Source organism: Aspergillus neoniger (assembly GCF_003184625.1).
Source record: "Aspergillus neoniger CBS 115656 unplaced genomic scaffold BO87scaffold_14, whole genome shotgun sequence".
Classification (NCBI taxonomy): Eukaryota; Fungi; Ascomycota; class Eurotiomycetes; order Eurotiales; family Aspergillaceae; genus Aspergillus; species Aspergillus neoniger.
Genome location: NW_020291142.1, coordinates 313060 through 340221, shown reverse-complemented (window position 1 = coordinate 340221; position 27162 = coordinate 313060). Strand labels below are relative to the sequence as shown.

Below are 27162 nucleotides of genomic sequence, written 5' to 3'. Positions count from 1 at the left end.
TATACCGTCTACATCCACTCTCACTTCATACCTATATACATACACACCATACCTATATACCCCATAATATAAAGAAATGAAATAGCAAAATGCCCCGCACCGACGAAGCCGACCACTTCATCAACGCCGTCTACTCCGCCGTACAAGAGATTCCTCGCGGAAGAGTAACAACATACGGCCATATCGCGACGTTATTAGGATATCGTATGTACCCCCATACCCACCTTTCAATCCCACATCCCCATCCCACCATTCAGTAACCCTACATATCAACGATATGATAATGACAATGGGATTAGCAAAACGCCCCCGCCAAGTAGGAATCAGCCTGAAACATCTCCCCGCCGCAGAAACAGACAACTACTTCCATTCGGGGAATGTGCCCTGGCAGAGGGTTATTAATGCAAGGGGGATGATTTCGCATCGGTTTGTCGTACCCTTATTCTTCTTATTCTTTGACATTTTTTGGGAGCAGGGGTGGTGGCGATGCTGATATGTGTACTGTACTGCAGGGAACCAGGGAGTGCGGAGCGACAGGCGGAAGCGTTACGGGGGGAAGGGGTGGAGGTGGAGGAGGATAGTATGGGGGAGTGGTATGTGGATTTTGGACGGTATGGGTGGTTTCCGGATGTTTTGCCTAGTGAGGATAGTGATGATGGTGATCATCATGATGATGGGGAGGAGGGTATAGATCGATAATAGAAGTTAGTGTGGCTACGAAGTTGACTATTCCGATGGTATAATATCAGTAGAACAATGAATCCCATTCATGCACACAGTATCTACAGTTCCCCTCGGATAGATCCCATTTTCGGCCCATGCTTCCCCCCATCAGATCAGCAGTGGGAGCATGTATCAAACATGGCACCAGACACGGACAAGGAAATAAGTAGGATAGGATGGTAAGCTCGCGACTCTATAAGTGGAAAGTTGAGAGAGAAATCGGACAGAAGGAAAAGAAAGGGGTCGGGGAGGGCAGTGCGCATGCAAGCATCATGTTCAAGGCAATCATAAACATCCAGTGAACGGGCCAACGCAGCCAAAAAGAAATGGTAGTAGAGTATAAAGAGGTCCGCCGCACGGTAACAGAAACAAGGAAACTCGTCACCCGACTCGGCTGACGCTTGTGGTCAGGAGTCCTCATGCCTAAATGTACTTTTGTTTATCTCCGTTTCACTTCCATCGCCCATCCGTCAATGCCCTCGCCGCGGCTGCCGGGCGTTATGCCCAGATCAATCCCGTCCATACCGGGTGTATCCCGCATCCATTCGTGGGATGCCATGCCGCCGGCATTGGCGCGCCGCTCCGGGGACACTTCGAGCATTGGCAGCAGGAACTCGCTGATGCGCATGCTTTCCTCGACCGAGAAATGATACTTCTCCCGCAGCACATCCGGCAGGGCCCAGTGGCGTAACCGGTGGATGTTGCGCAGTTCGCCTTTGCGGTTGAAAATCTCCTGCGACCACTTGCCCGAGAGACAGAGAGACTTCGGGAACGGTCCCAGAAGCTCAATGATCTGCGCGATATGATCGTCGTCTTTACCATACTTGGTACCTGATTGCGGATCGAAAAGATAATCGCCCGTGATGAGTTCGAATACCTGCAGGAATTGGTTAGATTCTAGTCGACTGACGGGTCTATCGGACATACCATGCAAGCCATACTCCAAATATCTGTGCTCGCGCCCCATTTCGAGCCCAGGATAACTTCGGGCGAACGGTACTGTCGCGTTTGGATGTCGTTGGTGAAATGATGGCCGACCCAGCAGGCATTGCCCAAATCGGCGATTTTCACGGAGATTATATCACATTCCGGCTCTTGCTCTTCGCTCGACTGAGACTTGTCGAGCGAAATGCCCGATACCTCCCGTTCCAGCAAATCACTGTAATCATTAGCCATATCCCTCAGGCAAGAGAAGATAACATACGCAGTCTTTTCCCGTTGCTTCTGCTTCTCATCATCGTCCTTGATTCCGAGCATCTCCTTCATCGATGTACTTTCTGCATTGGGAGTCACTAGACCAGTCAGCAATTTGGTAGCAATGATGAGGCGACGGTACATACCAGACGACTCGCTGACCATCTGACTAAGACTGCTGTGGGAGTTTTGCGAACTGTGCTTAAAGTCGAAGCTGGTATTGAGCGGACTCGGCAGCGGTTGACTCCCAGTGATCAGGGTCCGGCGCCGTCGCCGACCATTGCGATTGTCTTCCTTCTGCTCCTTCTTCGCCTCTTCCTTGACGTATGTCTTCACGATCTGCTCCACGTCGCCGATCTCGATCAGCACGTTCTCCGGCTTCAGATCCGTGTGGATGATACCACACTCCCGATGAAGGTAGTCCAATCCAAGCAGCACTTGTTTTGTGATCTGTTTCACCAAGGCCATGGGGATACCGCGGTGGTTCCATCGCTTGATCAACCCGAGCAAATTTTCTCCCAGCACTTCAAACACCATACACACGTGGACCCCGTTGGGGCCCTTGTGCTCAAACGAGTCCAGCAGACTGACGACATGTTTGCGACCGGGGTGAGAGGGTTTGGCTTGGACGATGCGGTTCAACAGCTTGATTTCATCGATGGCGGTTTCGGTGTAGTGGGCAGCGGAACGGACGACCTTGAGGGCGACATGCTTCCCAGTTGTGGTATCGCGGGACAACCAGACAGTCGAAAAGTGACCCCACCCTAGCTTGCGCACGACCACATATCGACCATTGTTGTAGGTTTCACCGACGGAGACCGGGTGGTAACCACCCTTGCAGTAGTCTTCCGAGTCCTCTTCCTCGGCGGTGGTCTCGAGTTCTTCGCCAGAGGATGAAGAGGACGAGCGCGATGGTGGGACGCCGTATGCGGGAACCCTGCCACTCATGGCGGTTAGAAAGAATCAGGATGTGGCGGGGAAAACCAAAAGAAAGAGAAAGGCGGGAGGAAGGGAGCAAAGAAAACACGGGCAAGCAGGGAAAAGGAATCTAGAAAAAGAAAGAAAGGGTAAAAGCCATACCCCTCAGTAGTGGTGGAGGATGTGGTGGTGGTGCTGGTGGTGGTCGCTGGGTCGACTCCAAGCGTGGCGGCTTCGTTGGTGACGATCGGCTTTAAGTCGGTCCCTTTTCTTCTCTTCTTACCGCCATTGCCATTGGTAGCGGAGGCAGCGACACTACTCGCCATTTGCTTCCCTTTATTGAGAACGGCCTTGGTGATATCAACCCCATCCATGATGCCAAAGAATTGCGACCGATCGGATCGGAAAGTAAGTTGGGGTGGTCAAAAAAGGGAGATGCAGAGCAGAAGGAGTGGATGGCGGGCGTCTCGTAGCGACAGGATTCAGCTGGAGTAAGTAAATGCAGTTGGTGGTGGTGGTGGTGGTGGTGGTGGCCGGCGGCGGCGACAGCGGAGGAGAAGGCGGGTTGGCGCTGGACTTGGTTTGGTTTGGCCGGCTTTTGGTTGTGCGAATCTGAGGGGTTGGTTTGGGTTCAGCAGCGCCCACAAAAACGCCAATGCCAGAAGCAGCAGACACTCACTTACCTGAGGAGGGGAATCGGGGATAAGAGTATAGGAGATTGTGCACCGGGAGGATGGTGGTGGTGTTCACAATCGAGTAATTTCAAAGAATGGCCAACATGGACTCCAGAACATGGAAATCAAAGCCTAATACTACTATGAAACCAGTGCAGATGACTGGGGCTGGGCGGATGACGCAAACGATATAGACGGGGCGATTGAACACGATGGACGGAGCAGGAGGAGCAATGCAACGAGGGGCTGATCACTACTCGTAGATCCGGTAAATCTCACAGCCCTTGAATTTCACCCAGTTGGAAGTCCAAAGGGGGGAAGAGGAAAGGACCACAGGAATGGATAGAAGGGACGTGAAAGATCGATGATGGAGATCGACAAGGAATGTCCGCAAGCGTAGATGAAGAGAAGAAGAAGAAGACGAAGAAGAGTTAGTTGTTGACCACCCACGCATGTGGCAAATCATGAATGGGCTATGGATCGATTCACCCGGTTGGGCCTGAGTAAAGTCTTCAGGCTCAAGCATATACATCGGTCAACGTTGGGGGACCTCATGCTTTTCGGAGAGATGCTCTTTGGGCTGAACAATGGACTTGAACCGTTGAAAGGGACAAAACAGTGTCGTCCGAGGGATAGATGGATGGAGGGCAAGGAGGAGAGGTTTCATTGTCCGTCTACATCCCCCAGCCAGGGCTACGGTGTAATAAACGGGTACGGAAACAGAGACAAGACACTACTACTACTATAACCCGCACTTCGTCCTACATGGATTCAGGCACCTTATGACACTGTCAAATATGAAATAGTATGCGCGTGGCATGGATGCGATCGAGGGAAAAACGTGGAGCAGCAGTCTGGGGGAATTTACCGATGCTGGGAAGGGATAGCGACCGGCATGAGACACGAGCGAGAGGCAAAGTACAATCAATCAATCAATCAATCCTCTCTGACTGACTGGAGTGGGACACAGGATCTAGACTTGATGTCACTTTCACGGCCCAGTGGATAAGCGTCCGATCGCCTTGCTCCAGCCGAGTCCCGGAGGAGGAAAGACAGGAAGATGCGAGACTACTTGCTTAGTGTCCGTCTTGTCCAGCTTTCTTTTGCGGAGTCGATGATTCATTTTGCTGGCTCTGTCTTTTTCTGTTCCCCCTCCATCGTGCACGTGATGTCCCCTTGCGCCTGACTTTCAAACCATCCGACTCGATGGACTGAAACTGATTCAGGAAACATCCATAATAACATCCTCCCTGTGGTACTACAAAACGAGACTAAGACTTGTATACTACTTACCGTCTGAGACACTGATAACGCGTCACCATTGGAACCATATCTTACTCCATATTTCTTGTAGGAAATTCGATAAGACAAGACATTATTATTAAACGATACTATTGCAGGAACCATCCCATTACATTACTTCGTAACTTGTACCTGGAAACACCCACCACCACCCAATCGATCCCACGCAAATTGGCTGTACCAGTGCAAATGCTTCTGATTGGTGCCGGCAACTCCCCACCTCCGCCCAGCAGCGCATGAATCCACGTTAAGCTGCTTCAATCACCTGAACCTGAATGCCAACAACCACCACCACTACTACTAGTACTACTACTATGGAATAACCACATACTATTCCTCTCTCCTCTCCTCCTTCACCTATACTCCTCCCTCTCTCCTCCCTCCTAATATCAAAACAACTCCACCATGTCCACTCCCTTCCATCGCCGTCCTTTCCCCGACTACTTCCTCTCATCACCTCTAGCAACTCTCATCTATCCTCTCCATCAACTCCTCAACCACCTCCGCGGTCCTCCTCACCTCCCACCCCCAAACGCCCGTCCCATCCGCGTCGTCTGCATCTCCGACACCCACACCCTCGAATACCCCGACATCCCCGACGGCGACCTCCTCATCCACGCCGGCGACCTCTGCAACGATGGCAGCGCCCGCGAAATTCAAGCCGCCGTGAACTGGCTGCGCAGTCTGCCTCACCCGCATAAAGTCGTCATCTGCGGCAACCACGACAGCTACTTCGACCCGCGATCGCGTCTCCCCGAAGACCGCAACGATGCCTCACCTCAAAACACCTCCTCCTCCTCCTCCACATACGCCACCATCTCCTCTTCAACTGCCTCCCTCCGCTCCCTAGACGACTACCTAACTGACGACCCTCATCCCCGCATCGACTGGGGCGACAACGACGACATCCACTACCTCCAACACTCCTCCATCACCCTCACCTTCCCACCTACCACCTCTACCTCAAGCATAACAAGCACCACCCCCCTCCGCCCCCGCACCCTAACCATCTACGGCGCGCCCCAAATCCCCGCCATCGTGCCCTTCGGCCCCGAACACGCCTTCACCTACCCCCCACACCACGACGCCTGGTCCAACACCATCCCTCTCTCCACCGACATCCTCGTCACCCATACACCCCCACAATCACGCCTCGACCTCTCCCCCGTCTACTCCGCCGGCTGCCCCTTCCTCCTCTCCGAGCTTTGGCGCGTACGCCCCGCCCTGCACGTCTTCGGCCACGTGCACGCCGCGTACGGCATCGAGCGCGTCTTCTACGATGAGGCCCAGCGCGCGTGGGAGCGACTCTGCGCGTCGAGGAAATCCCGCGCCCGTCTGTCGAGGTTCAGCTCCCTGTTCGGGTTCCTCCGGGATCTGTTCGATCTCTCGGGCTTGGTGGATTCGGCAAGAGTGGTGATGTATGGTGTTTTGGGGGTGGTTTGGGCCAGGGTCTGGGGTGGGGAGAATAGGGATGCGGGGTGGGTGGTTAATGCTGCGTGTATGTATAGGGATTCTGGGGTGTTGAGGAATAAGCCGCAGGTTGTGGTTTTGTAGGTTGGTTGGTCTATCACTGGTTTGAGTGGTTTGGTGGGTAATGGGATATGGTATTATTTTCCATATCGTTTTCTTTGTATATAAGGGAGAGTTCAGAGGGGATGGGATGGGGTATGTGGTTGCAGTGACTGATGAGGGTTGCAGGGGATGGTATTGTAAATAATTGCCGGATTAGGCTCGGCCAACTTAAGAGATTCATTCCAAGATGCTGGGTTCATGAATACGAATACTACTATGATTTCCATATGTAAACAAACCCAAAAATGTACAGTCTTGTTTATAGGCTAAAACGGGGGGTATATAGTATATACACAAAATGCAGTGATGTATATGTATCAAATCTGCAATGAAAAAAAAAAAAAAAAAAAAAAAAAACTCGAAAACACAAATGCTCTATTCAAAAATCACAGCTTCGCCTTCTCGCTGAACCGAGGCGCCTGGAGAGGATCATAAGCACCCGAGGTGAGAGTATCCGACGGCACAGTGGCATGATGACCGCCCACCAGGCCCCGCACGTCAATCAGACTCGGGTTCAATTCGTCGATCTTGGTGGCGCCGATCAGACGCATGTTCATCTCCATCTCGTCCTTGAGGAGCTGCATGGCGCGTTCCACGCCGGGCTGGCCGTACGCCGACATGGCGTACAGGAAGGGACGGCCGATACCCACGCCCTTGGCGCCGAGGCAGAGGGCCTTCAGCATGTCGGTGGCACGACGGATCCCGCCGTCGATGTAGATCTCGATCTTGTTCTCCCAGCCACGCTCGCGGAGGATGGGCATGACCTCGGCGAGGACTTCGATGGCGGAGCGGGCAAACTCGAGCTGGCGACCGCCGTGGTTGGAGAGGACGACACCCTGCACGCCCATCTCGACGGCGCGGAGGACGTCCTCGACGCACTGGACACCCTTGAGGAGGATGGGCATCTTCGTGATGGATTGGAACCAGGGGATGTCCTTCCAGGACAGAGCGGGGTCGATGAAGGAGGAGATGGCGCGGGCGGCGCCCTGGGAGCGGTCGACGGAGCTACCGCCGCTGGCCTGCACGTTGGAGCCGACGTCGGAGAACTTGGAGCGCATGTCCTTCTCACGACGGCCGAGTTGGGGAGCATCGACGGTGATGAAGAGACCCTTGCACCCGCGGGCTTCGGCGTGCTGGACAATGCGCTTGGTGATGCTGCGGTCCTTGTTCACGTAGAGCTGGAGCCATTGGACCTGGTCGCCCTGGCGGGCATCGACGATCTCGTCGAAGGAGCAGGAGGCCAATGTGGGAATCATCTGAATGACATCGTGGGAGTGTGCGGCACGGGTGAGGACGACTTCACCCTCTGGGTTGCCCAGCTTTCCGAGGGCGGTTGCGGTCACGTAGAAAGGCACTGATACCTTGGTGCCGAGCATGGTTGTGGAGAAATCGACGTGCTCGACGTCAACGAGAACTCGGGGGCGGAACCAAATCTTGTGGAAGGCAGAGTGGTTTTCCCGCATAGTCTGGATAGGCTTGTGGTTAGCATATGCTGATGGAGAACGAATGAGACATGACCTACAATTTCGTCGTCTGCACCGCTGGAGTAGTAGGCCCATGCGGTCTTCTTCATCACGCTGCGGGCAACGGTCTCGAAGTCCATCAGGTTGTAGCAAGCCGCCAAGGAAGGCATGCACTTGATGCGCTCCTGGCGCGCCTCTTCCTCGGGATCGGCAGTCTTCTCCTCTTGTTCAACGGTGGTCATGTCAACTTCACCGAGATGCTTGGAAGAATCGAGGTATTTGTCGAGGGTGTCGGGCGGGTGGATGGGGTCAAACTCCTCGGTCGCATCCTTGCCGGCATACTTGAGGATGATCTTTTGGCCACCCGGGTGCTCTGGATGATGTCAGTAACAGAAATATATAGTAGTAGTGAGGACTATATACATACCTGGAAGAAATTCGGTCACATCGTAGGCCTTTCCATGGACAATGACCCAGCACGAGTCCTTGGAGTTGTGTTCGGCGACAGCAGCGCCTGTGAGCTTGCCTTTACTCATAGTGGCGTGGTAGGGTGGGATGGAGGTGATCGGAGAGGCAGAAGATTGAGAAGAGGAGGAGAGAAAGGGTGAAAACAAGAACTGCACGGAAGAAGGAGAGGAGATCGGAGATGTATATGAAGGAAAAGACGTATCGCCCGAGAAAGCAAGAGAGAGAGAGAGAGAGTAGGAGGAAAGATGAATTAATTGTTGGAAATGCAACCAAACCAGACCTCGGGTTAATGGGGAGCGAAAGCCTATGGAGCGGCGGGCACAGAAAATCGGCAGGCGGTCGTTGGTCGATCGCGTTAAGCTCAAGAAGGCGGGGGGAACCAGAACCATTCAATCCCTTTGCTTCGGGTGACTGCGCGCTTTTTCTCGGCCGACTGCTTTCGGTCAGGGACCACCTCGGCTGTTTGGCAACCTTTATCTACGCTGGCCATCATGTCGGCAGTTCGGAGATTTTGACGAACCGTATGAATCAATCAATTTTTGGTTTGCGTGTGAGCGATTTGTTCGATCAGGGTGATATGTTGGTCAGACATGACGCTCGAGTGCAAGATATGCACAACCTAGGGAATCGAGCCTAGCGCAGTTTAGAGGCAACGGCGGCTTCTGCTACTAGTATTTACAGCATTAATAATACGATGATCTTGATGGCGTTCAGAATATTAGTTCAAATCGCGCTTATCTGGACCTTAATATATTAATATTCAAAGAGGACCTTCAGGCAGGACAAGATTGTACAACGGTCACGCATATAACATTATGATTAGATAGTACGGCAACCTGAACCATTAGCTGAGAATTGCATGTGGACAACTGGGTACTTTGCTGGCTGCATGCATACAGCATCATGTTCATCCTGTTGGGACTTATCTCTTGTTAGGAGCCCTTCATTGTACACCAGTCACCAAAATGTAGATAAATCACATAATTGCACTAAATTCGTCCATGTTAAGTATCAACCATCATGCCATCTACTATATCTCGCCAGCCAAATTTCAAATACAAACGGAGGGTGCCAGCACCTTTTATCATCCAGAATCAATCAAAGAACAACCAAGCGATGCTCAACACGCTGCAATCATCCAAGTCACATGCACACAACCCATGCAAATGCCCAGCATAAATGCCAAGCATGAAAAAAATAGCAGCAAAAAAACGCACAATGCAAGCAAACAACGCCGCCAAGCTTCATAATGCAGTCAGTCAGTCATCATCGTGGAAGTCAAATGCAGAACAAATAAGAGACCGAAACATTCATCGTCATCACATCATCAGAACCAGCAGGAGATGGTAGCTCAGCAACACTGTCCTCCTTTGCGCTTAGGACCCTCCACAATATCTTCTAATTCATCCCCAACACTACTGGGCGGAAATCCCAACCAGCTGCGGCGTTTGTCCCCGTACCCCAGGCGGAAGCTCCCATTTCCATCGGTATTTCCAGGGGCCAGGGAGGATGTTGTCCCATCAAACACTGTCGAAGATCGCTGTGATGAACTTGTTCCCGCTTCCCGTTTATTGCGCTGCTCGACCAGCTTCCGCGTTATGACACGAAATACCTCCTCGATACCCTCACCATCCTTGGCGCTAATCTCATGGCAACAATCCCACCCGATATCCTGGCCCCAGAACGCACTACTGCGCTTGCTATCAACGCCTGCGAGTGTGCTCGATGAGTGCCCACCCAAGCCGGCCGTCGCGGGCGGCGTGGATGCTTGTGTTGGGTAGAGCTGCTCGGCGACGTAGGCGATTGTGCGTTCGAAGGGGACTTTTCGCCGAGAGGGATCAAGGGTAACAATATCGGTCTTTGTTCCGACAACGTGAATCACAATGGGGTCGTCTTCGACAAGGATTTTCTTCAATTCCGCGAGCCAGCCGGTCATTTCTTGGAAACTTTGCTCGTCGGTGATGTCGTAACAGAGAAGGCAGGCATTGGCGCCGCGGTAGTAGAGGCGAGAGATGCTGCGGAAACGTTCCTGGCCGGCTGTGTCCCAGATCTGGAGTCGAACGATGGTATCGGAGGCGCTGTCGAGAACGCGTTTGGTCACAAAGGAGGCGCCCACAGTCGAGGCTGTAGCGGAAGGGTTGAAATCGTTCTTGACATAGCGATCGACAAGCGAGGTTTTGCCGACGCCTGGACGGAGTTAGTCGGGTGGAGTCTGAGAGGAGAGAGGAGGGAGAAACTGACCTTGGGCGCCGAGGACAACAATTTTAGCCTCGAGAGAAGAGCTCATGGCGGGGTAGAGGCTAAGGTGGGGTACCCGGAGAGCTGGATTTGCATGTTCCAGCGGATAAATTATCGCTCGGACGGATGAGGAATTCAGGAGGCGTTGGGGACGGGACTGGGTGAACAAAAGGAAAGAAAGGTTTAGAACAAAGGCGAGGGAAGGGTTGGGGACGTGGGGAGAAAGACAAGAGGGAAGGAAGGGAAAAAGGGAGAGAGAGAGAGAGAGAGAAGGGCAGCGTTGAAAGAGCGAAAACAAGAAAAGGGAGGGCGCGGGAACGAGGCTCAAGGAAGAAACAAGTTAACCACAGCCATCCAGCCAAAGCGATGGATTCAAGCCGGCATGACAGGGCAGTGCGCGGATCAGCCGATCACTTACGAACCTCCACCCGATCAGGTGTTCGTCTTATTTGTTTGTCGAGTGAAAAGTCTTTGAGGGCTAGTGAGGAGAACAAGGACAGGTAGAGGGGATGGAAGAAGATGAAGGAGGAATCAAATCAGTCACCGATGAAGAATGATTCAGCCCCAGCTGAAGCATTTAGCATGATCCTTCTTGGCCCCTTACGTGCTTGCTGGACTAGCCCCATTGTTTCAGCCACAGACTCTATCAACAGGCTGAAAATCTTATAGCACTTAGTAGTACTTTGTATCTCGTGTTCGTGCTCTCTCACGGCAACCCCGGCTGTCAAGGTGTCAGCCATGCATTGCCTGGGAAGTTATGACAGGTTGGGTTGAAGCAGGTCTTCTGTCCACCGACGCAATATATTTTCCTTTCAGCCGCAAGTCCCAAGAGTCTGGGTCTGTTCAGGGCACAGGCCACTGGATGGTACCACCGTCCCTAAAGCATTGATAGTGCACAATGGTGGCTTCAGTATCTCTTTAGTTCGTCCTGCCTAAGTAATCAGCGACCGTGCACTTGGACCTCCGCTGACGGGCGGCACCTTGCAACTCGCAATATCCAGATGGACCCCGTGCGATGGTTCCGCTTCATATGGATTACATTTGATTGAATAAATTGAATGGCAGCAAATGAACTTGGTCGATTTGTCTGTCGCATGCTGGATATTTCTTACATGCACTGCTAACATCAGTCTGGATGGAAACATCGGGCGGGGCAATGAAATACCGAATAATATCATAAGCATATGGAGTCCTTTGCTTTGAGATTATTTCACTTGCCGGGTAATATAGAAAATCGACACAAGGATATAGTATAGAAACCTCAGGCTTGTGAGTTCTGGTCGCCAGTACTCGGATTAATACATAAGATGGCGTTAAGTATCTTGATACCTGACAAAGTATTTACAAAACAAACATAACATCTGTTACTATAAAATAAATGAGCTATATGTCCTCAGCTAGTATTCAGCTCCGTATATTGTTGTGTTGTGACGAAAGAAGAGTGGTGCCATAAGGTGTGCTTTGATACTAATATTGCCTGACCGGAAAAGCTCACAAAATCAACAGCACTACTGTATAGAGTACTTACTGTATCTATGTAATGTAAAAAACACTTCCATTCTTAACTCCGAGCATAGATAGAGTACTATTTGAGTATGTTCTGAATCGCTTTATGGCTCGTTAAATTCCTATATTAGGCAACCTCAATACCTCGCTGACCTAGGACCCACCTCTCGCAAAACAAAGCCAAATGGCAGTTAAGCTCAGTTGACCCGACTGATGCATAGGATCGCGCATCTAGTTCTGTAAGTATCTCCATTGGGCCGATCATTAATTGGCTAGTATCGGGCTTTTGCAATTCCATTTAAGACCATGGACAATGAAACGACCGAGGCTTATATAGTGTAGGAGAATTGATCCCCGCATGCATTGTTAACAACCCAGGGATACTAGCGCCAAGACAATCTCTCTAGAAGAATAATCCGATGGCTTTTCTTAGTTGATTCATGTTGGATTGAAAGGGTAGTGAGTATTTAATAATCGTAAGAGACCGATAATAAAGATATTCCAGTTGCTCCATGTTGAGACGGAGCCAATAATGCCGCTCCAATGCGGAAAATGTATCCCTCACAATACATTTAGTTATCATGTTGCCCAGCTAAGTAGAACCACAATGTGTTCTGGCTGAATTCCATACAATTGACATTAATTTGTTCCAGTCCCGCTATTACTTACTACTAATATTCTCTTCCAGTTATATATAAAGACAATAAATTAACTGAATGAGCTCGAAAGCTAAATACTCATAAATCAAAAAGCATGGACGTTGTCATACTGAATAACATCACATGCTCATGGTCGGGGTAAATAATCGCACGATAAGCAGTGTCACCACGCGACAATAGTATGTACCACAAACCATAAGTACTACGGCTGTACCCGGCCTGATTGAACATAGCTCTAGGGGATGATTGTCAACAATGCGAAGTGATTTCTTAGTATTTCGAAATTGGCTACTGCGTTGATTCTACACAAACCTGAGAGGGGTGTCTTATCCTGCTCGTGTGTAGATAGACGCTCGTATAGACGCTCGCATACTAGCACAGTTTAATATTTTTCCATGTTATAGGCCACGGTAGATATAGTGGACAATTCTGCAGACATAATTCCGTCCACTGCTGCATGGACGAATAGACGGATTGACAGGGATCATGTGGGGGGAAAATTGAATCTGATTGATTGATTGATACGCTTATGTGCTGAGACAGCTAGGTGCTGAGTTACGTACGTCAGTAAGCTTCTAGGTTAAGCTCTTCGCTACTACGCCGTAAGTGATAGATCATTTGCATGCATTCCTTCGGGCGGAAAGGGTGGTTTTCGAATCTGGGGTTGTCCTCTGAGTTGTAATTGCCTGAGGCGCAATCAGAACAGCCCAATGCGATATTCATCATCCCTCAGTCATGAGCAATGGCATATGGTAAAAGAAAAGAAAATAAAAGACAGTGGGGTAATTGATTGCTCGTCAATGAATTGACCCTGCAGCTGGTCGATGCTTGGTTGCTTGGCATATTCAGATCCTTGCCCTGTATGGCAATATTGTCGGCAACGACAAAGACAACAAAACCCACTCATTGTTTTGTTATGAGTTCAGACATAGACCTTTGATTTGGATTTCTTTGGTTGTAGGGTAATATAGACATCTACCATGATGTCAGTCATACACCTACTTTAATTAGTGAGATGGTCAGTTTCAACACTGCTTTGCACAGCTTTCTCTGGTAATCACATTGTAAATTACAAGGTAAAAACAGCGAAAACGGCAGCAACACAGCCCTGCTGACGGGTGGATATTCAGGGTTCAGCCGGGAGAAGCCAGCTGGCCAGTAGGACTGGCCCGAGTGGTGGGACGTTTGAGATAGACTCGGTGGCTGTGGATCGTAACCCGATTAGAGACGGGATGGGATCGGACTTGCCTGCCACTGCCACTGTCACAATGTTTCTGACAGCGCAAGTTGCCGGACCAGGATGAATTTCACTGGATGTGACAGAGATGATCCTCATTGGAGGCGGGGGTTATGGTAGTATTCTTCACGGAGAAACTTTGCTGTCTTTGCGACCGGTCTAATGCATGGAGAGTTGGTTAGTATCCCCTGGACCCTGGCGATAATGTGATTGTCGCACGGAGCCCGACGGATTATTTTTCTGCTGGGGGGGATCGGCAGTGGATGGGGAGAGGAGAGAAAAGGAAAGGAAAAAAAAATTCAAGCGGAACCTTTAGCGAAGATAATGGAAAATCCATGCGAGGAGTCCATCTGAATCAGGGACGGTATTATACTTTGTACTCTTAAGTAAACATCTGAAACTAGCAAGAGGCTGATGTTTTCATCTGCTTCCTTCATACTATGGTTTAAAATAGGACGAGGGCGAGAACAATTACTATTTAGACACTACTCCATCCTCGACAAAGCTTGATCCTTCGCGCCCGAGTCTAGAATGATGACCGAGACTATTTATACCGACAGGTCTGAAACACTTTTGGGATTATTGTTTTACCCGACTCCATATTAATCTCGCGGTTCATATCCCCGAGTAGGAAGAAGTACTAGTCTAACTGCCTGCCTGCTATTTAGGCTACCATGTAAGTAACAAGCCTTGTTCACATACCGTATGTAAGTAAAATATCACCGGTAATTCAAGTAAATGGTAAGAATTTCTGATGATCCCGCCCGGAAACCCACCAATCGGCGCCAAGCGCCCCCCCCAGGGAGATAAGCCTCCAGCGGGCGGGCGTCCGTCAGCGTCAGCAAAGTCGCTGCCCGTTAATTCAGAGTTTATGAAATTATTTGCATTTCAATTTTCCATCGTTCGGCTGTTCTTTCCTGTACTTCCCATAACCCCGTACCTGGTAACAATCCCGTCGTCGTCTGGTTAATTTCACCAAACCAACCTAAACACTAAACCCCTTCGTCGGATCTTTCTTCCCACGTTGCCTGTTTCTCCTTCTCTCGCTCTCTCTCGCTTTCGCTTTTCTCCTCCTTCTCCCTCTCTCTCCCCCTTCCTTTCCTCCCTTCCAATCCCATTCGGTAGTCTCAGCCTGGGCTTTTCGCAGGCGCGTTATGAAATGAGACTATCCTACCGGATTGGTGCGGCTGCACTTATCATCCTCGCCATCATCCTCATTAAACGCCACCTCGATCTCGTTCAGGATGATGCGCGCGTTCAGTCCGGCTGGAGTTTCAGCTCCTTCTCCGCCGAATCTGCAGCGGATGGCAGCAGCAGCAGCAACAATGTGAACAGTGGCAACGACGGGGTGTCGACTCCGAAGAACTCGAAACCAATTCTTACCGGCAACGACAAGAGCAACAGCAATGGCAAAACCAAAGGGTCCTCCGACGATTCGGCCGTCTCCCGGCCGCTCTACGAAACCACTCCCATTATCGTCCCGAATGATCGCGTTATCGTCATGGCAAAATTGTCCACCGAGGACACCAGCTGGGTGAGCAATGATCTAGCAGAGTACGTATTCTCCTGAACCTCCACCCTCTCTTGAAATTAAACCAAATCTCTAACCAAAGCATCTGAATTACCAGATGGCGCAACGTCATTTATACCGTCGACGACGTAACAGCATCCCGACACACCCCCAAGAACAAAGGTCGCGAATCCCTCGCCTACCTACAATACATCGTGGACCACTACGACGACCTCCCCAGCACGATCGTCTTCATCCACAGCCACAAAGACGGCTGGCCCGGAGCTTGGCACACCGACACCATGGCATACAGCAATGTGGATTCCATCCGAGCCTTACAGACCGACTTCGTCCAACGAAACGGCTACGTCAACCTCCGGTGCCAGCAGACGCCCGGCTGTCCCGATGAGATTCGCCCCTTCCGAGACCCCCCGCAATTCGGAAAGACGGCGGAGCGCGTGTACGCGCAGGCGTGGGCGGAACTGTTCAACAACACCGACGTACCGGAAGTGGTTGGAGTGGCGTGCTGCTCGCAATTCGCTGTGTCGAGGGAACAGGTCCTCAAGCGGCCATTGGAGCAATACACATGGTTCTACGACTGGGTGTTGAATACGGGCTTGTCGGATGATCTGAGTGCCCATGTGATGGAGTATACATGGCATATTATTTTTGGGAAGGATCCGGTCTAGTACGTCCCCTTCCCCCAAGCCCCTTCCCTATTCTAAGACTATTGGAGAAAGCCCAAAACTAACAAATAACCAGCTGCCCCGACGCCTATCAATGCTACCAAGACGTCTACGGCAATCCTTATTTCTGGTGATTTCCGTCTGAACTGTAAAGAATACCCCTCTTGTTTCTCATGGCTTTGCGGGATTTATTTTCCTTTCTACATTTTAATTTTTTTTTTCCCTCTTCTATTTCGATTTCCATTTTTTTTTTTGGCTCCGGATCTGACGACTCACGTGCGTAACTTTGGTTGTTATGCTTTGCTTAACTTGCTTTTTTTCTGGTCTCGAGGTGTTAGCTTGTACATGATTGGGAATTTCTTGGTTGAAAAAGTCGTCTCGTTGAGCAATATACATTATGTGGGATTATTATCATCTTTCTTTTGATTCATTGTGTCTGGATCGTAGGGTATATTCTATATTCTGCATGCATTATGCAATGTTCGGAGTAGACTCCGTAGAAAGAAGAAGAAAAGAAGAGGTATCAGATTACTATTTACTACTTACACTAACTAACATCCACAAATCCATAACCACATCTACAGTATCAAAAACCTCCACAAAACAAGCAAAGCAAATAAATCTACCCCTAGTCTATCTTAAGATATCTACCAAGCCAACCGATCCAACACCCCACCAGGCCACCTCCTCACCCCGGCCTTACGCAATTCATCCAGAATAAGAATTCCGAGGCCAAAAGCCGCCGGCAGGAAATAATGTTCCACAGGAACACTACTCGTATCCAGCACCCGCTGCAACGGCGGGATATACAACCAGAAGACGGCCATGGCCAAAGCGAATAATATCGCCGGGAAGAGAAGCAGATTCTGAGTCTGTTTGTTGAAGGCTGGGGGGTGGGAGAAGATGGAAAGACGTCTGGTTCGGACGGCCATGAGGTTGAACCATTGCCTGTTTACATTTGATTATTGTTAGTGTGGGGGTGCCTTTGGATGGGAAGGGAAGGGAAGGGTATGCGTACATGACTACAAGGTTGATAAAGTACACGGAGCTTGCTTCGTTGAGTCGAGCATTGAGCCAGTCGCTGTCGATGTTGTTTGGGGTTGCGCCGAATTTAAACCAGAGGGCTGAGAAGGGGATTCCGTTGCGCTCGAGGTACCAGAAGGCCATGGCGAAGGAGGCGATGGTTTCGATCATGCCGAGGATGCCGTAGGCTTGGAAGATTAGTTTCCAGTTCACGAGACGGTTTTGTTTCGGCTTGCGGGGTGGGCGGAGGAGGACGTCGGCTTCGGGGGCTTCGTAGGCGAGGACGGTTGCTGCGGCGCAGTCGGTGAAGCAACTGGGTAGGAGTGTATGTGAGTAGGGGGGATGGCGGTGGTATGTGTTGGTGCGGTGCTTACCAGATGATTATCATTAGGAAAGAAGAGAGGACTTGAGGAAGACCGAATACAACGCTGGTGAACACGGGCCAGAACTCGGAGAAGGAACCGGCTGGGAGAAGATAGACGATGGTTTTCTTTAGGTTGTCAAAAACTACGCGGCCGTATTGCACTGCTTCGACGATGGCTGAGAAAGATTCCATCAACACCATGTCTGATGCTTCGATGGCTATGTCGGAGCCGCTTCCCAGAGCGATTCCGATGTCTGCTGCTTTGAGGGATGGTGCATCGTTGACTCCATCGCCGGTCATGCCGACAATTTCATCGCGAGCGCGGAATTCACGGACGATACGCAGTTTTTGCTCTGGAGTGGTGCGCCAGAAGACGATCTCTTGGTACTGACATAGCTGTTCCCACTGGTGGTCGTTCAAGCTCATGAGTTCAGCCCCGCTAAGTGTGATGGCGGTGGTAGATGGCGTACTAGGTGGCTTTTCATCGTAGTCAGGGAGCCGTTTCAAGGACGAGGCAGTGTCGACTGGACCGTGAGTGGTGACGATACCGCATTGTCGGGCGATGGCTAGAGCAGTGAGCCCATAATCACCAGTCACCTATGTGCATGGTTAGTAAAGAATTCAGCTTCCGGATGGAATATCTTACCATGAAAATGCGGACTCCTGCGCGCCTCAATGTTCTGACCACGTCTGGAATCTCCTCTCTCGGGGGATCAACAATGCCTACCAGGCCGACAAGAACCAAGCCCGTTTTTGCATGGTTCATCACCTCGGATTCGAATTCTCTGGACGAAGGAAGAGGCATGATATCTGAAGCTGGAAGGACTTTACGTGCAAGCAGGATCACGCGTTTGCCTTCGCTGGACCACTGATCCTTGACATATTTGATGTCAGCCAGTATTCTTCCGTCCAGAGGCAGCACGCTTCCATCTGTGTCTACGATCTGTGTGCATCGCTCAATCAGAATGTCGGGTGCGCCCTTTATAGTAAGGAGACTGAGATGATTAGCACGGGGAGTGACTAGAGAAGGGGTGGACTGACGTATCGTTCCGCTTGAACTGAGCTGATTCAGCTGCGGACATTCCGAGACTCAATCCCGCGGATTCAACCAGACTGAACGTTCTGGTCATGAACTTATTCTTGCTGTTGAACGCCAGTTCGTATGTCTTCCGCCAAGTGCGCCGCAACTCTGCAACAGAACCAAGGCCTTCAGAGAACCTCAAGACGGCCTGGTCAGTTGCATCACCGTGGATTTCCCTCTCATGAAGGGGCTGGTTCATAGACGAGGCATCGAACTCTGCTGCATTGCAGAGGCCGGCAATACCACGAAGCTGATGCATTCCAGTTTTCCTTCCCTTGATCACCATTTCGTCTCTGGCTAGCTCTGTGCTAAAACGGGACATTGAGAGAGCACAATCGGTAACAAACATTTTGTTCTGTAGCCAGGCACCAAGTTAACAGGTGCTTGTGACTCTGGATGGCGTAGGGCAGACCTTTGTTAAAGTTCCAGTCTTGTCGGAACAAATCACCGAAACTGCACCCAGTGTCTCGACCGTCTTCAAAGACTTGCACAGGATTTTGTTCTTGCTCATGAGATTGGCGGTGATAGTAAGGTTCGCAGTCAAGGCGATTGGCAGCCCTTCCGGAATAAAAGCAATTGCAACACTGACACAGTCGACAATCAGCGTTGGCACGTTAATCCAGCCCGGATGGTCGACTCGGAGCCATGTAGCCCTGTAGAAGTTAGTGGAAAGAATCGTGCTATCGAAAACCACGTACCAAACAATGATAACGATGATAATCATCGTGAGCATAATGAGGACGATCAACAGTACAAAGCGCAAGACTTCCTTCTCGAGGGTAGTCAGTCCTTTCTTGGGCTCGCTTGTCAATTTAGCAATCCGACCAAAGACCGTCGAGTCTCCAGTAGAGACAACGACACCGACTGCACTCCCAGTGACGCAATGCGTTCCCTGAAGTCCAATGCAGTGTGTTTCAAAGTAGTTGTCATCCGTGGAATCGACAGTCCCGTTGACCGGCAGCGATTCGCCTAAATAATCCATTAGCTCCTGCTTCCTGCTCCTCAGACAGTAGCGTACCAGTCAAGATAGATCGGTCAAAGCACACGTCATTGGAGACCTCAACCAAGCGCACGTCTGCAGGTAGCTTGTTTCCCGCTTTGAGATGCACCACGTCTCCAGGGACAATATCCGGGGCAGAGACTACCACCAGAGCGCTGTCACGGAGAACAAGACAGCTCTCAGGTAGCATTGCCGTGATTGAAGCCATGACCCTTGAGGACGACCAGTCCTGCCACGCGTTGAAACCTGCCTGAATGAAGAATACAGCCAGCAGGACAATGGCCAAAGCAAGGTTTGCCGGAGCGGGAGGCTGTCCTAAGGGCTTCCAAGAGATGAATACGAGTATACAGCCGATCAGTAGAATGCCCCCGAAGCCCTTGAAGAAATAGCCAAAGATCTGCCAGAACCATTGATGTGGTAACGGAGACAGAGCGTTCTTCCCAAACTCATGGACCCGTTGCTGGACCTGATCGTGCGATAGGCCTTGAGAGATATCGACACGCCATCGCTTCTGTATTTCCTCGGGCGAAACCATGTGCCAGTCAAGATTCGACAGATCTAGAAAGCGATTGTCAACAAGAAGAACCCAACAAGGAACAGTAACTGAGTGGAGGTAGTACCGGTCGCGACATTGCTTTTAGTCTTTGCAGCCTCCGCTCGTTCACGGTCTCTCGCCTCATCGATATCGAATGAACTATCCAGGTAATGTCAGTGTTCAATGAACGTTTATCAATACCGAGTGCAGCACTGACACTGTACGATAATGAATTGGCAATGAAAGAGAAGGATCAACGGTCGCTCTTCGTGCGCGACTGCGAGCAGAGCTGTTGGATGCCACTGATGTCGTTCGCGAAAGCTGCATAGGGTCTCTTCTGGCTGCTATATTTTTCTCTTCGTCACCTTCTTGCCAGCGGAGACGAGTCGCTTCGGCATTGAGTGACACGCCTGACTTCGCATCCATCTTGATGAAATAGAGGGGCTTAGTTCAGCCGGTTGAGGGGAAGACGACACCACGCGACGAAGATCAGAACAGAGCAGAATAGAACGCAAGAATATTTGGTGTGCGACAATTTGGAATCCCACTGTGCCCGCCAGCTTTTATAGTTAGAAGTGGAGGCTCGGACTGTCAACCACGCGCAAGGTCTGTGCGGATGCCATGCGAGCTTTGCCTCATGACAGATTGATAGAAACCCCAGGGCCGATGACACCTGCGGGTTTTACCAGAACCAGTGGTTGAGGAAGTTTGGACCGGAGTATGGAGTGCGGTTGAGATCAGTGGCTTGGGTAAATCCCTCAGGCGTGTCAAAGACGGCGGACTACTGTTTAGCACTAACCCTCACCCCTCAACCAGCCATAAAGTCCCTCACTCTGATCACTTCTGGTAACTCTAGCCTACACAATGTAGCTGCCTGTTAGATTATTTGATTTGCTTCTGAGGGAATAACTGTGCAGTGAATAATAAAAACCTGTCATTCTTAGAAATCGACCACCCTTGACCGAGAAAGCTGATGCATTGTCTACAAAACCAGGGCATGCAAAACATAGAACATCAAGCTGGTCGCTGTTGCGAGGGGTAGTATTATCATTCGCCAGCTCCACCCACTTTCGAGTTCTCTTTTCTCTAGAACTTGCTGCGTACTGCTCTGTTGCGGCAGTGGTAAAGGAAGATAGTCCACTCGTGCCGTACGCGAGGTGATCGAAGTGAGCAAGCCAATTCCCGTTCCATGAAAGTGTGAAATAAACACTTGATTTAGCTTGAGCACACAGCTAGTTGCCGCTTCTATGCGGACCGCGCACTGTGAGATGAAAAAAAGACCTCTGGTTCTGCGCTTACGTGAATCTTCCCAAGCCTTCAACATTGGAGTGAGTCGATCTTCCGTATACAAAGGAGTGGACCCGCGGGCGAAGAAAACTAGATGGTTCGCAAGCGATGCGGCGGATTCAATGGCGCAATTGGCCCCTTCTGCTATATTCGGTGCCATCTGTACATCATTGTCAACTACCCTAACAAGACGCATTCAAGGCGTGCGGGTTACCTTGTGTACCGCATCCCCTATTCCTACAAACCGGCCCCAGGACCATCTGTTTTGGAATCCCTCTTCCAGTGACGCCACAACAGATGATTCAGAGCGGTTGAAGACTTCACCAAAGGTGACATCGCTAGTGACATGCTTCTTCAGAAAAGGCTCGACGATCCTGGATACATAAGCGCGGTCGGAAGTATGGCGCGGGATCAATACTGGCATCATTGTGCGCGCAATCGACATGAACCAGCAGACTCTGGAGTCCGCTCCCACCATAATCACCGTTAACCAGCCATGTCCATAAGTCCGATGGACGTCTCCTTTCTTCAGCCTGGGAATCGACTGAGCGATACCGAAAACACCAGCGAAGGAATCGGTCAAGGGGACCTCGGAAAACCAGCGAGAGCTGGCAACGGCCCCATTGGTATCACGGATATGATGCCACATCTGCTCACGCACAATGCTATGAACACCGTCCGCACCAACCACCAGATCCCCTGAGACACTCATTCCATCCGCGCTGTGCACCGTAACATTTTCCGGGGAGGACACTATGCGGACGACTCGCCGATTGAAGAACAGCCGACTGCTCCGAAGGCGAGTATATAAAATGCCTAGGAGTGCCCGTCTGGTGATAACAAGGACAGGATAATTAATTCTACCCGCAGTCAGTCCACATTCTCTTTCAAAAACATAGTCGCCGCATACCGTCCGAAAGATCGACTTCGTCCCGCATCGACTCGTCGCAGGATGTGTCCGGTTTCAAGCCAAGTGCTGTGCGATACCATGCGTTGACCCTGGTCCAGCACGTCTTGATACAGTCCCAACTGATCAAGAATCCGGGCGCCATTCGGAAGGATGGCAAGCCCAGCACCATCCGGATATGTATCAGACCTTGCTTCGAGAATGGTGAGCTCGATTCCGGTGTTCGATAAACAGTGGGCGAGAGTCAGGCCGGCGATTGAGGCACCCACAATGATAACGTGGAACGGCCGTTGACTGTTGGGTTTAGACATTGCCGCAATGCTGAGGAGGGCATGGTCTAGGAATTTTGCCAAATACCTAGAGGGTCATGACGAAGAAAGAATGATTATAATAATAGTCGATCATATTAGTGATAAGCGTCATCAGGTGGACATAGTAATATCCTTGGGCTTGGGATCAGGAGCCTGATTATTCCAAATAAGGAGCTCTGCTGGTATACTAGTATTATTGATGGGGACATTCAGTCTGGTCACAGGCCACGGAATGGCAGGTACGACGGGTAAATGGTCAGGTCGTGGCCACATCTGACCGTTTGTGCTACTCGGCTAGAAGCATAAAATAGAAGACTATCGATGCGGGAGCAGATAGTAAGCTCAGAAATCTGCACATGCTGTGGTCAGCCTGGGCCTATAGTATACACTAACAGAGCCATGGTCCCTGGCCTTTTTTCTATAAGATCCATGTCTGATCGCATTTCTCCAATGTGGCGATGGTCAATTACTATTTCAGGGCAATATGAATTCAAACAGCCGCCATAGTTAATGGAGGCAACGTCACATGTCCCATAATAGGCATGAAGTCGATGCCTCAATATCCTCATCCGAACACCGAACCAACGATAGACAACCCCCCCAGGTAGCCTCAACCTTACAACCAAGTCCAAACCCAGGGCATAGTTCGCATAACACGAAGCTGACACATCGCGCCTATCTGACCATTAAGATAGCACCAACGAGTAATATAATTCTGACTCAGTTAAAGTTAGCCCACTAATTATATTAGTGGTCATACGGGCAGGATTAACGTTAAACATCCATGTCAAAACGAGTCCACAACACCCCTGTAGATAAAAGTGTGGGAGGTGGCTCGGGTAAGTGAGTTTAGTTAGTTAGCTGGTGGGGGTGTAAGCCTAATGCTTTTAATATGTGTGAGTGTGTGTGTGAGTGACCGGGCTTACGGGAACTGCCAGCCCGCTGGGAAGACAAAAGACAATATCTATTTAGTAAATACAGATACGTAGTAGTAGTGGTGGTACTCCGTAATGGACTCGTCTAATAGTACTATGTTGAGGGCAAGTTGCAGCCGAGAGAGAGAGACGGTGCCTCGGCTATGCCGTGGGTGCATTTCGGTGTAGAGATAAATTCACTCACTTGGTAGTGTAGTTTTGCTGATTTGCATGCAAGTATACTGTATACAGTTGTGCTTATCATTAATGAATAAGTAAGCATAATGTATCTAGGGTATGTACTCGTTCACAACTATTTGGGGTAGATTAAGCAGTCTTCAGCGAAATTTACCCCATAAATAAACACTGCAGAAAAAGTAGATTAAGGAGGGGAGGGGATGTAGAGTTGTCTGGGACGGACGGGACGGGGATCCATCCATACTAGTAGTACATACCATACCCACACCTTAATCAACTTTTACAACCCCGCGAACAAAAATCCATCAACAAGGCAGCGAGACGAGGGAATAACCCATTGGACTCTGGTCTCTTGGTGGTTGGAGAAGAGAAGTGTTAACTAAATTGCTCCGACCCGGTCGCGGCTGTCAATCCCTCCCGGATTCGCACTGGAATCTGGTCCATCGCGGCGGGGCCGGGACTGGATCAGCTCCAGGTTCAAATGGCTGGACGGGGTTCAACAACATCGCTAAAGGGAGCGATGGACCAATCACGGGCAGCAGCGAAGGGGAACCTTAGGAATGTCAGATATCCGCCTTCTCCGTCTGTATGAGAGTGGAGCCCGAGAGATGGAGCCCGGTATGGTACTGTCACTCCCGTGACGATTCCCACTAACTAGGTGGACTAGACTGGGCAACCACTAATTGTATCTAAACTAGAGAGCCCGTGAGGGACAAGGCAACCCGGTTACACAGGTTGGATGCTATTGGCATCAAACACATGATCTGATGAATCCATATCGTGTGGATGATTTGTGGTCGAATAACTTATGTACCCATTGACAACTATGCAAACAAAAAGATGTGTGTTTTGAACAGCAAAGCAAAGAAGGGATGAAAGAAATCAAAGTCCAGTTAAAACAAATGCCCCAACCAACTCCACGCGCTTTAATGACAGTCACGCTTGTAGATGTGATATGACCAATGATAAATGGCTAGAAAAAATGCAACTTCAGGAAGAGACGGGGATGGAAACAAAACAAAGGAGTATCCCGGTGGTATCGTCGCTTATGTAGAATGAGAATTCAAGGGAATACAATCCAGTCACGCTAAAGGAGTGCGCCCGCTATGCTGTATGTCAGTCGCCATGGCTCATCTCCGGCGAAGACGATTAGCGCGGAAAGCCGTCAAGTCAATTGATTCCGCCGACTGCGCATCATCATCCACCTCAATGGTATCCATCTTCGTCAGAGATTGCCTGTCAACCTCAATGGTCGTGGCTGCGGATGCCTCCGTCTCGTCCTCGACTGTTGGTTCCTCGGGCTGTTCTGCCTTCAGACGGCGGACTTCATTCGTAGCTAGGTCTAAAAGGCTTTTAAATTTGCCTTCTACACTGGTCAATTCCGTCGAGCAGTCTCCAGATCGGAGAAACTGGTATGCAGCCGTCTCGCACACTCCGTGTACCACTTCCAGCTGCTTCTCCGCCATATCAAATGCAGACTCTTTGGGCATGTCCTGGGCGCGAGGTACCGGAGGACCCCGATTGCGGGCTTTGCGGATGCTAGATAGCACATCGTCTTCGCCGGACTCGGAGGGTGAAAGTGAAGGAGCTAGGCTATTCATCCTTGCGCTTCTGTCCAGCATCTTGCTGCGGTACCCTGGCAATGGCAGTTGCGACATTCTGCCTTTCCGAATGTTGTTGCGAGCTGTCCCAATGTGGCGCACCATTTCTTCCAAAACGTGTTGTGTGTGGCCGTCATAGTGGATAATGAGGTTGTTGCGCGTACTAACAAGCGGGTTCCTGTCCCTGGCGTCCATGGAAGGCGCATCTTCAGCACCACGTTTACGAGGGTTCACATTCGCTTGGTGTTGGGAGGTATTAGGCGTCGTGACGGTGGTATGTGTTTCCGCAGCAGAAGATTGAGGGCCAGTTTCCGTTTCGGGCGCCGACGAGCGCAGGTCCTCGGTTTGAATGGAGCAGACCGAGCTGTTCTTGCGACGGCGCGGTCTCACCGTAACATGTCTTCTGTAGGCCTCGGCGTATTCTGCGTGTTTCGCGGCGGTGTGGGCAGATAACTCTGCAAGTCGATCGATCCAGGAGGGAATGTTTTCCGTAAGGTGGGTGAAGGCCCCCAGGGCGTCCATTTGAGCGGGCATAATGTGATTCAAGCGAAAAGCAACATGTGCTTTGTAGGCCGGATTTGTACTTCCGGGCAGAAATTCAAGTGTGTGGATTAGTGGTCCACTAAGCCCACTTTAGAAGTTCAGCCGTCTCGGTCACGAGCAAGGGAAAAGTGATAAAAATTGATTTGGCGGCGGATTGGGTTATTGACAAGTAGCGAAATCGTTTCGTCGTGGAGTCGTGAACGGCCGATGGGCGGTGGTGGTGATGACAAAGGTGCAGGAATTCAGGAACCTACAACTGTTCCATGGATCGGGGACTGCGCACGAGAGCGGTGTCGAACTAGTGGGCGGGAGGAGGAAAATAAGATACCGGGGTAGAAGAAGGTAGAATGAACGATGGAAAGGCAGAGGTGACTGGCACTACGGGATTGAACCACGATCAGGAGGTGAAAAGAAAGGGGGGGGGGTGGAAGAAAGGAGGGCAGAAGAGAGAAGCAATGGAAGGAGAAGTGAGTTGGATGTGAAGGAGCTGACAGGACCGAAGAAGAAGAGGAAGAATACTATTACTATTACTATTACTGCGAGGGAGAGTGACGTCCCCGAAAGTGAAGCCCGAAGCGTGGGTCTGAGCCATGCAGCAGGATGCATTACCGTAATATTTCAGCCCGCCCTTTCACATGACGATGACCAGGGGATACCAGATTTACCAGTATGCATACCAGTATGTTGTATGGACTAGAGCCAAAGTAGTAAGCAATGTTCGGTATTATGATTAAGATTCCTCGATATGCTTCCATTGACAGGGGTCCCCCTGCCAGTGCCGGCCACTCGGGCAATCCCATGGCCGGTTCCACTCCCTCTTCCCTCTCCTTTGTCATGGTTCGGGGGCCCCGGATTGGTTCCAGGCCGGTTGTCTTACGAGACACCCAAGAGTGTTGTGCGACTACACTAAAAGTACATATTCGTTGCAAACCCCCCCAACTGGTTTACTAAGTCCTTGCTAAGAGACCACCAGACCAGCGGTGAGTGTTTTCATCCTCTGTATCTTTACCATCGTGAGGGGAAACCCAGATCATAATAAGCATCCTAAGGTGATTGTCAATGGGGAGCAGGAAGGACGAGCAGCACTGCAGTAGTGTCAGGCTGAGTTCGGAGGAAACTAGTACTGTCTCTAGACGAGCTCCCGTCACAGATGAAACCCGACCGACACCAGCAAGGCCTTCCAGAAATGAAGTCCCCGTGTATGGCATTCTGGAAGCTTTCCTCCCCATATATTTCAAACACGTCCAG

The 27162-nt window shown here is 50.5% G+C and overlaps 9 protein-coding genes across 9 annotated transcripts; 3 read left to right on the top strand and 6 right to left on the bottom strand.

Moving 5' to 3' along the window:
• Positions 1–24: 24 nt before the first annotated feature.
• Positions 25–699, top strand: BO87DRAFT_415560 (MGMT family protein; the record flags this gene model as incomplete). Its single annotated transcript, XM_025626698.1, has 3 exons — positions 25–204; positions 300–426; positions 513–699. Exons 1-3 carry the CDS (start codon positions 90–92, stop codon positions 697–699), a joined length of 429 nt encoding a protein of 142 aa, XP_025480271.1. The 5' UTR covers positions 25–89.
• A 335-nt stretch (positions 700–1034) lies between these two features.
• On the bottom strand, positions 1035–3278 carry BO87DRAFT_43428 (serine/threonine-protein kinase). Its single transcript, XM_025627708.1, has 3 exons — positions 2064–3278; positions 1651–2015; positions 1035–1600 (listed from the first exon to the last, which is right to left on the bottom strand). The coding sequence occupies exons 1-3, from the start codon at positions 2863–2865 to the stop codon at positions 1163–1165; spliced, it is 1605 nt and encodes a 534-aa protein (XP_025480270.1). The 5' UTR covers positions 2866–3278; the 3' UTR covers positions 1035–1162.
• Positions 3279–5093: 1815 nt separating this feature from the next.
• Positions 5094–6556, top strand: BO87DRAFT_333562 (metallophosphatase domain-containing protein). Its single transcript, XM_025620416.1, has one exon. The coding sequence runs from the start codon at positions 5217–5219 to the stop codon at positions 6363–6365; it is 1149 nt and encodes a 382-aa protein (XP_025480269.1). The 5' UTR covers positions 5094–5216; the 3' UTR covers positions 6366–6556.
• A 158-nt stretch (positions 6557–6714) lies between these two features.
• Positions 6715–8593, bottom strand: BO87DRAFT_357857 (L-lactate dehydrogenase (cytochrome)). The gene is made up of 3 exons (XM_025621434.1): positions 8274–8593; positions 7906–8219; positions 6715–7849 (listed from the first exon to the last, which is right to left on the bottom strand). The coding sequence occupies exons 1-3, from the start codon at positions 8380–8382 to the stop codon at positions 6770–6772; spliced, it is 1503 nt and encodes a 500-aa protein (XP_025480268.1). The 5' UTR covers positions 8383–8593; the 3' UTR covers positions 6715–6769.
• A 992-nt stretch (positions 8594–9585) lies between these two features.
• On the bottom strand, positions 9586–10982 carry BO87DRAFT_43377 (Rab family GTPase). The gene is made up of 2 exons (XM_025627677.1): positions 10556–10982; positions 9586–10501 (listed from the first exon to the last, which is right to left on the bottom strand). Exons 1-2 carry the CDS (start codon positions 10599–10601, stop codon positions 9666–9668), a joined length of 882 nt encoding a protein of 293 aa, XP_025480267.1. The 5' UTR covers positions 10602–10982; the 3' UTR covers positions 9586–9665.
• Positions 10983–14851: 3869 nt separating this feature from the next.
• Positions 14852–16597, top strand: BO87DRAFT_376136 (DUF3431 domain-containing protein). The gene is made up of 3 exons (XM_025623219.1): positions 14852–15508; positions 15583–16152; positions 16227–16597. Exons 1-3 carry the CDS (start codon positions 15114–15116, stop codon positions 16282–16284), a joined length of 1023 nt encoding a protein of 340 aa, XP_025480266.1. The 5' UTR covers positions 14852–15113; the 3' UTR covers positions 16285–16597.
• Positions 16598–16662: 65 nt separating this feature from the next.
• BO87DRAFT_406369 (cation-translocating P-type ATPase) lies at positions 16663–20713 on the bottom strand. Its single transcript, XM_025625998.1, has 10 exons — positions 20371–20713; positions 20239–20312; positions 19637–20176; positions 19317–19587; positions 19031–19271; positions 18579–18973; positions 18184–18532; positions 17548–18134; positions 17169–17486; positions 16663–17098 (listed from the first exon to the last, which is right to left on the bottom strand). The coding sequence occupies exons 1-10, from the start codon at positions 20577–20579 to the stop codon at positions 16798–16800; spliced, it is 3285 nt and encodes a 1094-aa protein (XP_025480265.1). The 5' UTR covers positions 20580–20713; the 3' UTR covers positions 16663–16797.
• A 404-nt stretch (positions 20714–21117) lies between these two features.
• Positions 21118–22952, bottom strand: BO87DRAFT_406368 (FAD-dependent oxidoreductase). The gene is made up of 3 exons (XM_025625997.1): positions 22351–22952; positions 21664–22300; positions 21118–21600 (listed from the first exon to the last, which is right to left on the bottom strand). The coding sequence occupies exons 1-3, from the start codon at positions 22656–22658 to the stop codon at positions 21136–21138; spliced, it is 1410 nt and encodes a 469-aa protein (XP_025480264.1). The 5' UTR covers positions 22659–22952; the 3' UTR covers positions 21118–21135.
• Positions 22953–24535: 1583 nt separating this feature from the next.
• BO87DRAFT_376131 (uncharacterized protein) lies at positions 24536–26392 on the bottom strand. The gene has a single exon (XM_025623218.1). The coding sequence runs from the start codon at positions 25903–25905 to the stop codon at positions 24901–24903; it is 1005 nt and encodes a 334-aa protein (XP_025480263.1). The 5' UTR covers positions 25906–26392; the 3' UTR covers positions 24536–24900.
• Between the last annotated feature and the right edge of the window lie 770 nt (positions 26393–27162).

Excerpts from the sequence above, each read along its gene's own strand:
- BO87DRAFT_376136 (XM_025623219.1), top strand. The coding sequence starts at position 15,114 with ATGAGACTATCCTACCGGATTGGTGCGGCTGCACTTATCATCCTCGCC. Across the intron at positions 15,509-15,582 it reads GTGAGCAATGATCTAGCAGA|ATGGCGCAACGTCATTTATA; the intron begins GTACGTATTCTC and ends CTGAATTACCAG. Across the intron at positions 16,153-16,226 it reads TTTGGGAAGGATCCGGTCTA|CTGCCCCGACGCCTATCAAT; the intron begins GTACGTCCCCTT and ends ACAAATAACCAG.
- BO87DRAFT_376131 (XM_025623218.1), bottom strand. The coding sequence starts at position 25,905 with ATGCCCGCTCAAATGGACGCCCTGGGGGCCTTCACCCACCTTACGGAA.
- BO87DRAFT_333562 (XM_025620416.1), top strand. The coding sequence starts at position 5,217 with ATGTCCACTCCCTTCCATCGCCGTCCTTTCCCCGACTACTTCCTCTCA.
- BO87DRAFT_406368 (XM_025625997.1), bottom strand. The coding sequence starts at position 22,658 with ATGTCTAAACCCAACAGTCAACGGCCGTTCCACGTTATCATTGTGGGT. Across the intron at positions 22,301-22,350 it reads CGAAGTCGATCTTTCGGACG|AATTAATTATCCTGTCCTTG; the intron begins GTATGCGGCGAC and ends GACTGCGGGTAG. Across the intron at positions 21,601-21,663 it reads TTGTAGGAATAGGGGATGCG|ATGGCACCGAATATAGCAGA; the intron begins GTACACAAGGTA and ends AATGATGTACAG.
- BO87DRAFT_406369 (XM_025625998.1), bottom strand. The coding sequence starts at position 20,579 with ATGGATGCGAAGTCAGGCGTGTCACTCAATGCCGAAGCGACTCGTCTC. Across the intron at positions 20,313-20,370 it reads CCAATTCATTATCGTACAGT|TTCATTCGATATCGATGAGG; the intron begins GTCAGTGCTGCA and ends TTACCTGGATAG. Across the intron at positions 17,099-17,168 it reads TTTATCAACCTTGTAGTCAT|GCAATGGTTCAACCTCATGG; the intron begins GTACGCATACCC and ends AAATGTAAACAG.
- BO87DRAFT_357857 (XM_025621434.1), bottom strand. The coding sequence starts at position 8,382 with ATGAGTAAAGGCAAGCTCACAGGCGCTGCTGTCGCCGAACACAACTCC. Across the intron at positions 8,220-8,273 it reads TGTGACCGAATTTCTTCCAG|AGCACCCGGGTGGCCAAAAG; the intron begins GTATGTATATAG and ends GACATCATCCAG. Across the intron at positions 7,850-7,905 it reads GCGGTGCAGACGACGAAATT|ACTATGCGGGAAAACCACTC; the intron begins GTAGGTCATGTC and ends AAGCCTATCCAG.
- BO87DRAFT_43428 (XM_025627708.1), bottom strand. The coding sequence starts at position 2,865 with ATGAGTGGCAGGGTTCCCGCATACGGCGTCCCACCATCGCGCTCGTCC. Across the intron at positions 2,016-2,063 it reads GATGGTCAGCGAGTCGTCTG|TGACTCCCAATGCAGAAAGT; the intron begins GTATGTACCGTC and ends TGACTGGTCTAG. Across the intron at positions 1,601-1,650 it reads TTTGGAGTATGGCTTGCATG|GTATTCGAACTCATCACGGG; the intron begins GTATGTCCGATA and ends CAATTCCTGCAG.
- BO87DRAFT_43377 (XM_025627677.1), bottom strand. The coding sequence starts at position 10,601 with ATGAGCTCTTCTCTCGAGGCTAAAATTGTTGTCCTCGGCGCCCAAG. Across the intron at positions 10,502-10,555 it reads TGTTGTCCTCGGCGCCCAAG|GCGTCGGCAAAACCTCGCTT; the intron begins GTCAGTTTCTCC and ends AACTCCGTCCAG.